Source organism: Astatotilapia calliptera, chromosome 9, assembly GCF_900246225.1.
Source record: "Astatotilapia calliptera chromosome 9, fAstCal1.2, whole genome shotgun sequence".
Classification (NCBI taxonomy): Eukaryota; Metazoa; Chordata; class Actinopteri; order Cichliformes; family Cichlidae; genus Astatotilapia; species Astatotilapia calliptera.
Genome location: NC_039310.1, coordinates 25,722,490 through 25,737,543, shown reverse-complemented (window position 1 = coordinate 25,737,543; position 15,054 = coordinate 25,722,490). Strand labels below are relative to the sequence as shown.

At 38.4% G+C, this 15,054-nt stretch overlaps 1 protein-coding gene across 1 annotated transcript in view; it reads left to right on the top strand.

The window, feature by feature from the left end:
* The window catches only part of LOC113029358 (cadherin-12-like), a 101,037-nt gene that overhangs the window by 50,642 nt on the left and 35,341 nt on the right, over nt 1-15,054 (top strand). The window contains exons 3-6 of the mRNA XM_026180189.1: nt 1,297-1,591; nt 5,833-5,952; nt 8,135-8,302; nt 10,726-10,913. Coding sequence (XP_026035974.1) covers nt 1,297-1,591; nt 5,833-5,952; nt 8,135-8,302; nt 10,726-10,913 — 771 coding nt within the window. The remainder of the gene's footprint in view (nt 1-1,296; nt 1,592-5,832; nt 5,953-8,134; nt 8,303-10,725; nt 10,914-15,054) is intronic.

Below are 15,054 nucleotides of genomic sequence, written 5' to 3'. Positions count from 1 at the left end.
TTTGCATTTTTTTTGGTCATTGCAGAAAATATTATGTGGTTTTGCTGCCATCCAATAGGGGTCATGTACTAACTCTAATTTTCATTCATTTCTGTAGAAATAAATAATGCACCACGGGTGATAACATTATAATGCCAGGCTATGCTTGCGTGAGCTTGGGAATTTGCTCTGAATCTCAAATTACTTCTAGTGTGTTTGTGCACATGTCTGTGTGTCTTGGGTTGTTTTGAACCATAATCTACAAAGAATTCATGGCCTCATCCCACATTTACTCTTGGCTCTATGCCGGGCATTGCCATGGAAATTCACTGGAATTATCTATGTGCAAAAAGGTTAATATTTACAGGCTGAAGAAAGGCTAATTTAATCGAGAGAAATGTGAGTGTTAGAGTGTGGATCTATCCACGTGTTAGGTAGTGCCATTGTAAGAGGGTGATTACAGGAATCAGTTCACAGGTTTAAAAACAACCAGAAATGTAGCAACCTCTACTCAGATCCCTTTTTTGATAGAATAAAAATGAAAAAGATGTTTTGCCCCAAGCCACAAGTAGTTAGCTGGCTATGGAAATTCCATACCTTAGCAAGCAAAAATCCATAATCATATATGGTGATGATCACATTGCATTACAGCCTTTAAATATTTAAAAGGCTTTGAATTGTATGAATGAGCGCTGCAGTGAGGAAAACATAACTGTGTCAATAGGCTTTCGAACACCAGCCCAGAACTTGTTTGTCTTGTACAAAGAGAGCTGCCACTGTCCTGGGTTTATATACAAAGAGGTTCTCTTGCTGGAGCTGTGATACTGTGAAACTGTGCTGACTCCTCTGGTTACAAGACTTTTAAGGTGAAGGTTGAAAACGAGTATTTACTTCAAGGATTTATAGTTTGAACTTTGCTACTTGGAAGAAAAAACAGAAAAAGAAAAAGAAACCCTCACATCTCCTGTTTTATATAAGAGAATTTTTTTTCGTCATTCATGATTAGGAATTGATCCACGATGTTGAAGAGTTATCACTGCAGCGTAATTGCACAGAGAGAATACATTATTTATGAGCGACTTAGCCTCATTAATCTGTGAAATGTTCTGAAAGCACGATCATTTTATTTTTCTCATGACTTAGTGTTTTGCAGATCTGTGCAGAGAAATGAATTTGCTCTTTGATGCGCAGTCAGTTTCCTTGGCTGTCTTTGTGAAATAGTCTTCCTTGACAGCCCTTCCCCGGCGCATTCAATGAATCATTATATGTGCCAATGTTTGCACTCAACCTGTCGTTTTTTTCTGCTTTGTCTTGCAGCTACACACTGACCTCGATAAGGGGGACAGTGCAGTGAAGTACACTCTCTCAGGAGAAGGGGCTGGCTCCATTTTCACAATTGACCAAACAACGGGGGACATCCATGCCTTAAGAAGTCTTGATAGGGAGGAGAAGCCTTACTACACCCTGCGCGCCCAGGCTGTTGACATCAACACCAATAGGCCCCTGGAACCTGAATCAGAATTTGTAATCAAGGTCCAAGATATCAACGACAATGAGCCCAAGTTCCTGGAAGGACCATATACAGCCAGTGTTCCCGAGATGTCACCAGTAGGTAAGTAATCATTCAGAGTTACTTTTAAATACTTGGATCAGTATCATCATCGGCACACCGCAATTCTCAGCATTGAAAACTTTCTTTTTTCCACTTTGGAAACACATAAAGTTCTCTTTCAGGCGCATCTTTACAACCACAGGGTAAGACTGCTCCCCCCAACAGATTTTGACATTTCAGAGGACCATTTATTCTTGGTGTGCCCCGAGTGAATTGCACTGCTTTGTCTTTCAACGTTATCCCCAGGGAGAACAGATCAAGGTAATTCACGGGGAAAAAGGCTCCTCTTGATGTGAACTGCAATAAAACCCTCAAAACTCCAAAATCAGCACTCTTTGGAGAATTGGTAGGAAAAACAGGAACAACGCAGCATAACCCCAGTGAACACTCCCAAATCACAGGCTGCATGGTAACTGTTTATTGTAGAATAAGAAAGCGACTTTTAAGTTTATCAAAAGAAAAACATCTGTTGTGACCATGGAAACAGTGTACAGATATGAAATTTAAACAGCACCCACACACTGGATTAATGGCGTTGCTTACAAATAGCTAGTTGTTGGGCTTCTGAGGTCCAAAGAAAAGAAAGTCAAACAAGCACTGATGATTTATACTGTGACTTTCATTCTAAAGCATTAGCGAAAACTTCACTTTCCATCAAGCGACTGGATAGTACAGTTCATTTGTGAATTTAATCAGTGATTACATCTGCAACAACCCCACCCCCCACCCTGTTTGTAACACTAGCTTCCTGCTATAAGTGGAAAGTCTTAAGCGGAAACACCCCTGATGATATCATATGCAAAATGATTGGTGAAGCACCCCTGATGGTATCATCATAGTCATTTTTTCAGCCTTTGCAGAGCTCCCTCAAGATCCATAGAACACATACTCCAACTGTTTTTACAGCTTGAGTAATACTCCCTATGGTGTTATGACTAAAATGACCTTCGTGCCCATTTATTGGACTGCCCATTTAACTGATATTGGCAATGTGAATAAGCTTAACCAATATGTGACTGATTACTGTTTTAGGAGAAGGCAATATCTAAATGTATAATATTCTGTGTAAAAATAGTAAGAGTAACCTATTTCTACATTGAAGAATATGTATATGTATATTTTTTTTAATAATATCTAGTCTGTATAAAGGTTTAGTTGTGTGTTGGGTGATAGAACTGTTATTCCAGGTCCCATTAAAAAGTAATGGTGAAACCAAGTTGGTACCAATTTATACAGAGGGACATTACTACCAGAAATGTCTTTGTTGAGAATTCAACTGTGTGAATTCAGCCGCAGCGGCCAGTGTAAACAACAACCCACAAGGATGCCTATACTGAGCTGCAACCATTGGATTAGCATTAAACCAAATGAAGTCATTATCAATATTTATAGCAGCAAGACTTGGGTGATCAATGGGCTCATTAACTGCTACATCTCTCTTGTTGTCTTTGTTAGCAGGGCAAAATAAAAGCTAAAAGATGCTGAGCATAAACACTGTAATGGCAGATAGAGTCAAGTAATCTATTTGCCCTCGTGGTAATAATCCTTTGTTAGCTATTAGCTTATCCATGAAGTTTTTAGAAAAAGTTAATGTGCTGAAACGACTGTACCTTACTGTGCAAAAGTCTCCTCTAATTTCTTTATATTTTACTCCCAAGGAGCCAGACCAAAGCACCTAGCCCAAGGGATGAATCACCTTTGTATCTACATACAGTATATATGAAAATGTAGCAAAGAACCAATTTTAAATTGTATCTTTAGCCAATATGTTACTTGCAGCCTGTCTCAAAAACTCATAATTTGTTCCAGCTTCATTAGTTCAATTTCTGAAAAATCCCAATTACACCAACAAGATGATTTTTAAAGAGCTAAAAACTAGGCATATCTGGGCATTGTGTGCAGTGTGTCCTTAAAAAATCTGAAGAAACTAGACAAGAGGAGAACAAAATTGTTATACCTAAAAAAAATAAATCTGCGTACTGAACAGTATCTGAAAGTCACGCCCTTAAGAAGGTCAAAATCCAGCAAAGACCTGATGAAAGACCTGAGAGATATATCTGACCCTTAAGCTGATGCATCTGCAAAGCCTCTTCAGAAAAAGTCTCAGTGGATTAAATGCTGTTGAGGTAAATGAGGAGGCTGAGGTATGCCAAATCACTGACGAAGTGGACAAAAATGGACCGTAGTGTCAATAGGTCTAATGGAGTGATGAATCTGAAATTGTTGGTTCCAGTTGTTATCCATATGTACAGAGTCAGGTACAAGAGTGTGTGTCTGCAGCCATTTGCAGGCACTTCAGCTAGCAGTATTGGGAACCTGGTCAAAATTGATTAAGTTACAAACATATAAAACTACTATCAGATTTTGATCCACCATTCAATATCATCTGGAAAATCATCTGACTGGAAATAGCTTTATTTTTTCAGCATGGCCATGCTTACAAAAGCATTGTAAATGCAGTGAAAGCATATCTGTATAGAAGACACAGTGCTTACCAGAGCTCAGACCTCAACATTATTGAACTTTAACTTAACAGAGGACATAACAAAAGGCAGTCAACATACAAAGAAGAGCTGTCTGTGTTTCTTTGAAGACACTTGTCAGGCTTGAATGTCCTTCAAGAAGCCTGGAGAACTATTCCTGAAGACTACTTAAAGAAAGGACAAGAAAGTTTGCCTGAGAGAGTTCAGGCTGTGTTGAAGATTAAAGGTGGCGATACCAACCATTGACTTTCAAGCTCGTTAAAATCCGTTCTTGCCTTATATACTGTTTTTCCATGCACCAGAGTTCTTGACTGATGCTCACTGTATTCATTCTCGTCTTTTTTTACTTCATATTTCATTTCAGTGTCATTTGACTTCCTCTACACTCTACTGAAACACATCATCGTCATTTTTTTGAATACTGACTGAAACGAATTGAATATTTAAAGTTAGATAAATACAATATATTTCCTTTTTGCAAAATGTTACCAGCAGTGACCTTTGAAGTCACTTCTTTCATCGTATTTCTACTTATGCATTTGAATTTCCATAATAATAATAATATGAGTAGAATTTATTTGACTTGTTTATAGCCCTACACCTAGGTTGGTGCCTGCTGCGTAGGCGTATGATGTGCTTAAAGTCTCTCAAACTCTCTCTGCATCTGAGCTCTTACTGAAGCGGATTTCCTCTCCTTGGATGAACAGAAAAGGTGTTAAGTGTATTATCTCATCTATTGTATACCGTGTTGTAACATGATGCAGTCCTTCTCAGGTATGTCTAATCAGGCACATGTGGAGGACTGAAACACTAATCCCTCACACCATGTTTAATTCCATTGTTACCATCTCCTCAGACTGAAAAGCCTATTTAGTATACATCAAGTTCTTTATAGAGAGCTAAAATCTTAGCAGAATTCCAAGCAACTATGCAAATACAGTCCCCGTGGTCAGCCTCTCGTGATCATACTAAGTATCCCATAAATGCTTCAGCTATATTGTGCACAGCTATCCAGACGTAGGCATGCGGTTGAGACGTGGACGTATGTGCACTGCGAGTGAAGCATCAATGTTAACCTGTCTGCAAGTCCTCCTAAACAATTGGTCCATCTGCACGAGAACCCCCAGAAATGAGTTGTGGAGTTGTCAAACAGTCATGCTGTCAAGGCATCACTTATTGTTTCCTCACACTAGAAACTTTTTATTAAATCTGTTTAATTCCAATGCATTTAATCAGGATTGTGTTAGTGAAATAGTGTTTTCACTGCCAGCTAGTTAAAAGGGATGAGCAAAACATCCAACAAGTAATTATTCTGTCCCTGTTACTGAAGGAGTTTGGAAGACTGCCATCTTAATACTATTCTTGCCATGCCCCTTTGTTTTCTTAATGGTTACACTGTATAATGAATAGTCACATAAGAGTTTTAAGAGTTTTTGATAACCAAAAACATAAAACTGCTGCTCTATTGTTAAAGAACAGCTACTTTTTAGCGATGCACAAATCAACACACACAACAAGAAAATTGAACAACTTCCCAGCACATTATTTCTCCTCTGCACTCCTCCTCATTGCTCATTGCACTCCATCAGGGGCTCTGAATGTTGCGCATTAGCTGAGGCTTTCTCGGCAGAGATTCACCATTCATTAGTGTCAGGTGAGATTGTTTAGCAAACTGATGAGGTTCAAAGAGTTTGGATCTCGGTCTAATGAAGAAAGCGATTAGATCGAGTCAATATGTCTTCTGACTCCTGTCTGCAGGGACATATGTGACGCAAGTAACAGCCACAGATGCAGATGACCCTACCTATGGAAACAGTGCCAGAGTGGTGTATAGCATCCTCCACGGGCAACCCTATTTCTCTGTTGATCCCAAAACAGGTAAAGTACTTGTGTTTTTTTTTTTGTGTGTGCTGTGAACAGATTTAGAATTTAAACAAAACAATAATGCAATGTTTTGCAAATCTCAGAAACCTATATTTTATTCACAACAGAACATATAAAGCATATCAAATGTTAAACTGAAACATTTTATCATTTCATTAAAAAATATTGTCTCATTTTGAATTTAATGGCAGTAACATGACTAAAAAACTGGCTGAAAAACTAAGTGGTACTAAAAAGAAACAGCCAGAGGAACCTTTTGCATTAAGTTTCTACTAATTGGCAACAGGTCAGTAACATGACGGGGTATAAACGAGCTTCTAGAGAAGCAGAGTGTCTAAGAATTTAAGATCAGCAGATGTTCACCAATTTGTAAAAAAACTGCATCTACAACTTGTTGAACATTTGTAGCATAGATATAGCATTAAAAATAGTCATGATTGTGTTATGAAAATCACTTAATTATCTCATGAACACTTCCAGAAATAACTGGCTGTTATCCACGATATCCAAAAATGCAGCTTAAAGCTCTAGCACGCAAAGAAGAAGCCTTAAGTGAAGATAATCAGGAAACACTACCCAATTCTCTTGGCCAAAGTTTGTTTTAAATGCACTAAGTCAGGACGCTACCTGACCCCATTTTTTTCAGATATGTTGCTGCAATCAAATTCAAAATGAACAAATATTTTAATGAAACGGTAAAATGTCCAGTTTAAACATTTATGTTTTCTGTCTTCCACTGTGAATAAAATATGGCTTTATGTAATTTGCATTGTCCCAAGAGAATTTGGTTTTTATCAAACGTGTGAGCATGTGTGAGAATTTAACACTCGGGAAAAACAGGCCTCAGAATTAACCTTGGGGCAATAAGACCTGAGAATCTGAATTATTTATTTGAAGGTTTAAAATTGGATTATAGGATGTGCTACACTAAAACCAAACTGCTCTAACATCACACATTCACCTTGAATATGGTGAATGTCATTACTTTGTTACTGAATCTCAGGCATATAGATGCTGGCTAGCCAGTGTTGTGTGCATATAGAGGTAGGTAATTTTAACCAGTATCTATCTGTCTCTGGTGGTGAGACATTAAGAGTGTTGGTTATTTCCATCTTATTTATATGTGTGCTTTGGTCTCATGTGAAGGAAATGGCACTAAAAAGGTTGTGGAGTGGCAGCAGGGGGAGCATGGCAGATGATGGCTCTGAATCTAAAAAAAAAATCGAAATAAAAAAATAAAGAATACTGTACTTTCATACTGCCAGTACTTGCTGGTAGTAGGCCGCTGTTGGCTTGCTTTCTGGAACTGTTCAAAGCATATGAAAATAGGTTCATACATATCACACAGCCAGATATGGTGGAATCTGTTGCTGATTATGCTGCTCATCCCAGAGCTTTACAGAGCACCTACTGTGACTGTATTTCAAACTGAAGCTGGAAAAAAATCAAACTGTTAAAGCAAATGTTTGCCCTGCTGGGTCTGCAGCTATCTACAAACGCACATAAACAAGGGGAACAAACACTAGGAGGTAAAAGGTGAGCAAAGGCAGGAGGACAACAATATACATAAATCACCATGCATGTCACAGGGAGAGACACTCTCCTTCTTCCCAAAAGAAAAAGATGACAGAAGTTTAAAAAAAAATAACTATAGTCTTTGATTTGGATTCTTACATGTTAGATGTTTGCGGATCAAATGGGACATCCTCACCAGATTGAGTAGAATGAGAAAAGGAGAAAGTGTGGACCCACCTATGCTGGTTGCCTCTTTTTAGCCTGCCAACCTCCCACTGACCTAGCTATTAATCTGCAGTACAAACGCTCTCTGATCTCAGGGTCTCTGATCCTCAAGTGAATCATTATATGGCTTCACCAGAGCTCCCTATTGAATGTCAAGTGTTTCCAGTTTGTAAGATGACCTCTATTTCAGCCTTGGTCTGAGCACATATGCAGCTTCTTACACGGGAGTCAGCTGCTTAGGTGGAAATATATTGTGCTTTTTGTAGTAAATTGTGGATCTGGCATCAACTGTTTTTTTCTGAGAATTTTATGTTCACCACTCTTTTTCCCTTTGTCTCTCTATCTCTCCATCTCTGTCTCTCACTATCTGCTCTTCCTTCTCCGCTATATCTCTTCTTTATTATCTGTATTTCTCATCAATCTTGCTGTACACCAGGGGTTATAAAGACAGCCTTGCCCAATATGGACAGAGAGGTGAAGGAACAGTACCAGGTATTAATCCAGGCCAAGGACATGGGGGGCCAGCTGGGGGGACTGGCTGGGACCACCACCATCAACATCACCCTCAGCGATGTCAACGACAACCCACCCAGGTTCTCTAAAAGTGAGTGCACTTTGCAGAAAACAACGTCTTGGCTGTTATGTAGAGCAATGATGATGGAGATGACCTTATACAGATTCACACATTTTTTTGATAATGAAATAAACACTGTGCAATTACAACGGGGCAGGAGGTATTCATCATATCTACTCTTTGTAATTGCTTTTCATTATTTGTCATTACTGCCTTACTGTCGTAAGCAGTCGTAAGCAATGGCCTGTTTGTTTTGCATGATTGCATCTACTGCTACTACTCCTGGCAAATAAACCGGGGTTGGTTTTATTTCGCTCATGGGGCATCCTTCTATATTTGGATCAGATTTGAGCATGTCGCTGATGCATCAGGGATTGAGCCAGTGTATTTAAACTCAGTATTTTACTCAGTATTTTATATAAGCTGCTAAACAGATTAATTCAATTGTAGCATTCACCAGGTCATGTAAGAAGCCATGCAGGGGAAAAAAATCCACAATTCTGTAAAATCATTGATCTGTGAAAGCTTCTCTGCATATACTGAGCATAAATATTAAACTCTCTGCACAATGTTTTCTATTCCAAGCCAGCAACTGTATGACAGGAAAGCACAAATACTGCTCTGTATTGATGCAGACTTTTTCGGTATTTCAGGTGACACTGAATGGCCTCCTCTGAATGTAAATAGATGCAGTCAGACGGTCAAGCTCCTTTGGCTGCAAGGAAAAGCTGATATTTCCATAATGCTGTCACAGCACAGAGGTTTGGGCCAAGTATGGTGGCTCCTCTGCCCTGTCCTAAATCCTGCCTTTGTCTTCTTCTTTTTTCCATTTATATGGGGCTTGCAGGTTTAAATAATGTGCAGTGGTCATGAGTAGAAGCACTCTTTCTGTCTGATTCAGTAATATATTGCCGTATGAACCCACCACACATCTGTCTTTCCGTTGCTTGTTATTATAGATTATGTGTTTGGGAACTGTCAATCCCCTAAACCTCTGTGATGGAAAGCCAGCAGATGCCATTACTAATAGCGGTGTATAGTACCTGCATCTGGCTTAGCTGAATTAAATCATAGAAGCTTGTTAACCCAATGACAGTGCCACATAACAGCTGTTTGTTACCATCTAATAATTTATAACTTGATTTTTTTTTCACTCTGGGGTTTACAAAAAGTTCTTGTTCTATCCTTGAAAGGACACGAACCTGAAAAGACTTTGAAATGACAGGATGTTCTTGAGAGTATTTGATTATTTATTGATTATATTTAATCACAGCTCCTGGATTCACACATATGCTGCAGCTTTCCTCTCTCAATCCTTGGATCAATATGAAGGAAAAAGCTATGATCCACAGTAAAATTGAGGAATAACAAATGAGTCCTAAGATAGTACGCTATTATTTTCTTGTGGTATTGGACAGTTGGTGGTTTTGTTTTAGCATATTTATTTTTGAGAACCAAAGTAGGAATCCACTGTTATCAGAAGCACAATCACACAATTTCTTCTGCACATTTTGTTCTCTTTATTGATCCTTTCTAATCCTCAAGTTCAAGCAAGATTTTATTTGTCAAATAAAGGCTGAGCAAATAAAAAACGTGTAACTGGTCTTTGCTGCTTTTTTTTTTTAAAGTATTGTTTCAGTATGATTGGAATTTGCTTATTAAAATGGCAAAGCAGTGAAGCTGGTGCAGCGGTCAGGTTCAGCTGCTGGACTCTGATTAGACGTGCTTGCTAATCCAGTCATCATGAATAATATTGCAGTGCCTTCTGACATTGCATCATTCTGAGATTTCTTAAAACTTATATAGATTGCAAGGACAAAATCAGTGGTGTAATTACCCTTAGACGTTCCAGGTCCACTTTCAGTGTTCTACTGAATCGCCCACACCACCTCCTTGAAGTCACTAGGTGTAGGCACTTGATTTTTAATGCAACAGTAAAGTTTTAATTTCTCTGGCAGCAGCAGAAACTGATAGTTCAAACTGATATCCTTCTGAGCCAGAGTAGGGAAATTTAGAATGAAAAAAAAAAGAGATGAATTTCTATCCACCACCTGGTGTAAGTGATAATCAATCAACCTGCTGCTTGTTTGCTTATGGATTTCTTCCCAAATCCTCGGCAGAAATGTCTGCTGTTGGTAGTATCAAAGCCCCTGGACTCTTGTGTATGTTGGTCTTACAGGTTGAGCCAACCAATTTCAAGGAGCCGAGCAGCCTTGATGTCCAAACACGTCAAAATTGAATAATATCATGCCTATAGCTACAGGCCTGACTTCAGACAGAGAATATCAGTTGCTTTGCCTGTGGGTGGATAAGACATCCTTGGCTCGGTGAGAGAATACTTAAAGCACAGAGGATGTAAGGAGCTCTACATTTCCATTTGATGACAACAGATGATAACAAATGAGTCCTGTCTGATTTATATAAACATATTTTTGTGTTGTTGTTGTTGGCAGGTTTCTTTCACTTGAGAGTGCCTGAATCGTCTACAGTGGGCTCTGCTGTTGGGAGAATCAAAGCCCATGACCTGGACATCGGAAAAAATGCAGAAGTGGAGTACACAATTGTGCCGGGCGATGGAGGAGCCATGTTTGATATCACTACCAATGAACACAACCAGGAGGGGATCATCATTCTCAGAAAGGTAGCTTCTCAGAATTGCTAATTGTTTCAAATAATGGTTGCGTGTTTTATTAATGACATTAACACACGCATTTGCTGAAAGCGTTGAGTTACCAGAAATGGGAAAAGACCGGACTGTGTCAATCTCTACGGGTCAGGCTGTTGCAGTAACCTGAGCATATTTAGTTACCAGTGTTGGTCAAGTTACTTGAAAAAAGTAATCAGTAACTAATTACTGATTACCTCTCCAAAAAAGTAATCCAGTTACTTTACTGATTACTTATTTTCAAAAGTAATTAATTACTTAGTTACTTTTTAAAAACACAATTTACAACCTGAAGAGGTGATAAAGCGATAGATCTTTCAGCCCAATTCTACTTTTTCTGCATAATCCATCATACAAAATGTAATCAAATGGAAAAGTCTCTTTTTTTACTTGTTTTATCAGTTTTAATCTTTTAACTTTATGCATCAAGCAAAAAATTTAATTATATGCACCATTCTCTGACTTGAATAAATTCGTTTAACATTTAAACCTATTTTCTGCACATTCCAGCACATAAAATAAAATATTTATTGTGTTTACACTCAGTCTTTCAAATAGAAGCAAGTAAAACACAGCAGAAAATAAATAAAGTCAAAGACTCAGCGGTCCTTTTGCTCTATTTTCACCTGTAAAGCAGGAGTGGGGTAGGCGGAGGTTTCCCCTGGTGCAGGTGTGCCGCAGCGGTGAGTGGAAGAATCCGCGAGTGAATTTCCCATTATATCCTTGTGCACTCAGTGCTTGTTTAGGGCTTTTTTTTCGCTGTAAAAAGAAGTTTTCTTCCCACGCACAACGGACGCTCATGTTTTTGTCACTTTTTATGGAATCAAACTCAAAGTAAGGTCAGTACTTCCACGCTTTAAACGCTGCACGCTCATACTCTCTCCGCACTCGATATATTATCCATTGTTGATCTGCACACAGCTGTTGTCACTAACGGCGCACTCGCTTACGTCACTGTCATGAGACATTCTTGCAAAAAAATCACGGTTTTAGTAACGCAGTATTCCTATGGGAAAGTAACGGTAATCTAATTACCGTTTTTGCAATAGTAATCCCTTACTTTACTCGTTACTTGAAAAAAGTAATCAGATTACAGTAACGCGTTACAAATAACGCGTTACTGCCATCATGCATTGTTTTTTGTTATCTTTACACCCAGGATGTCCACATGGATAATATTTTTAGTAGTGTGATTATGAGTTTTGAGCACTGCAAAAGGTTTTTGTAGCATTTTTAGGCCATAGCAACAATATTCAAATAAGTGAAAATGTTCAGGTAGTCCCTCTTTATGTTATGTTGTATAATGCTGGACTAGGCAGATGCAAGGGCCACACCTGTGATCTCTCAGTTGTGAGATGTTGCTCTCTGCTTGAGTCCTTGCTGTCCATGCCTTAAAGCACAGCACGGAGACATGGCATAACTCTCTCTGAGCGCCTGTGCTATATAAAGCATTCACTCAGCACGTCAAGGCTCATTTAGTATGCCATATGTTCTTTCTGCTAAATGGATTAATACATCGAGAGCATTGTGACCCACAGCGAGAGGTCTTGGTTGCTGGCTGTTTTGAACCACAGAGCAAAAGTATCTCATTTAATACCAACTTCTTTCACCACACACAGCATTAGAGTGGCCATGATATCACTTCACAAAATGGTAAGTGGCACATAGTGATATTAGTGAAATGTATTACTCCTAGGATAAACCCACTGAGATCTGTCATCACATTTTCGAGGGGGGCCTGTAACTGCAAGAGGTAAAAAAAGGCCATTACAGCCACAGACTAAAATTAGAGAGAGAAATAGAATGGTCCAGCCAGCGCAATCACTTCTAATCTGCTAAAATGAAGCTATATTAAGACTGATTATGCAATCCATTATTACATTTAAATATGTATAGACAGTGCTGTGCAAAAGTCTTCAGCCACCTATGGGGAATGGAAATGGGGAATAAGTTCAGTGATTTATTGAAATGTGCATACATGGAGACACACTATGTTAGGGGAAAACAGAGTTTGTACAAGTCTGATTAGCTTGAAAGTACAAAGGAGTGTTAGGGCCACATTAAGAACAAAATGCAAAATGCCTTGGCACTGTCGTGCTGTGTGATACAACATACATTCTCTTTATTGCAGAAGAGTGTAACCATTGTTTCCTTGCATTTGTCCATTGCCAGCCATTTTGCTTTGTACAAATCTGGCCAACTCAGAGTTTGTGTGCTTTTTTTGTTCTGAGCAGATGCAGATTTCTGCACCGTTTTTTCAACGTCCTTATAATTATCACCACATAGTATTTATGTGCTAAAAGAGGGATAATTTCCTTGTAACTGTAAGTGTAATTGATTTCACTACAGAGGGCACTTTGTATAGAGCATAACAGCTGCAGGTTTTTTTTCTTAAAACCACAACAGGAATCTTCACATTTCAACTTTTTTCCTGAAATAGAATTTTGACTTTATTCTCAAAATGATTAATAATGTATATATTTTTTTCTTAATGTGGTCCTGATACTCTGTGGTATGAAAGTCAGTATTTCCCATGACCAGCTTTGAATCAGAATCAGAATACTTTCTTAATCCCTAATGAAGGAAATTATGTAATTTTGCTTTTTGCTTTTTAAGATAGTCTGAACCTGAAGTTTTCTTGTCATGGACTAGTAACTAGTTTTTGAAGGACATTCAAAGCTTTTCTTTGGATGTTGGTCATGATGATCTCACATTGCTACATTAATGTTGAGATATGGGCTCTGTGTTGGCCAATCCATGACCAAAAGCTTACCATTGTGGGGTTTTCTGTGCAGGTATAGTTCGACTGAATTGGCAGTGTGTTTAGAATCATTGCCATGCTGAAAAATCAAGGTGTTGCCAACCAGATGCTTTCCACATTGCATTACATGGTAAATTAAAACCTACGTTTGTAGTTCCATTCATTTTTCCTAGATCCATAACACCACTGGCTGAAATGCAAAACTATGACAGAATGTATCATAAATCCAACAAAACATGAGAACAAATGATGTGTTTTTGTAACAGGGAGCAAGTTACAAATTTGGCATGATTTAATTTAAGTCTTTACAAAGTTGCTTGTTATGTATAGAGACAACACTGGTTTATCCAATGAGGTGCCTCTTTTATACTTGAATATAAGTGGTAAGACAAGTGTACAGTCAGGTAGAAGTACTGAAAGCAAATGAAGAAGCAGCCAATGTCCAAAGGGAAACTTTGAAAGACCATCAGAAGTATTGCTCAAGACCACCAAAAAAAAATGTGACCTGTGCTGCTACTCCAATATCCATTGCAATTTTTTGGATTTGAATAACACAAAATTAGTATACATCAATTGTCCAGTGTCTGATTTTAAAACCCTTTGAAAAAATAAGCAGAACTGTGCAGAAACATTTTTGTGTTTTTTTTTTTTTTTGTCATTTTTAAACAGGTTGAAAAGTTACATTTGAAATTACTTAAAACAATTTACCTCCTTTACTCTCATTTACTTTCATTCCACTTCTGTGGTGTTAGCTAGATGCTGTATAGTGATCGAGTGTATTTACATCTGCACCTTAAATACATCACAAAGATGAGAAGAAAAAAAAGAGTGTGACCAGGTCTTTTCATTATTTTCTCATTGCTGAATAAGTGTCTTCGTGCCATTACTGAAAGCAACAGCCAGCTACAGGACACAGGCTGCAGGACACAAAAATGAACTCATTCAGCAATAATATGCATTAACCTGTCTATCAGATTTAAATGTTCATTAATTCAAGGTGCAGGAACGCTGTACCGGATTCTGCTGGTCCACTTTAACGCCTGAGTACACCTCATGATTCAACAGCTTGTAGAACCACCTTTAGCGGCAATAACTTGAAGTAATCATTTTTTTCTATGACTTTATCAGTCTCGTCACATCTTTGTGGAGGAATTTTGGTTCCAGCAAGGAACCAAAAGCAAGGTCCCAGCAAAGTGTTTCAATCAGGCTGAGTTCTGGACTTTGTCTTGGTCATTCCAGCACCTTGATTCTTTGCTTTTTCAGCCATTCTGTGTTATCTGTAGAGAGAAAAATCCAATTTTAGATTTAGACAAAGAGCTGTGACACAAAAAAGCAAACCTCTAAATTTCTTCAAGT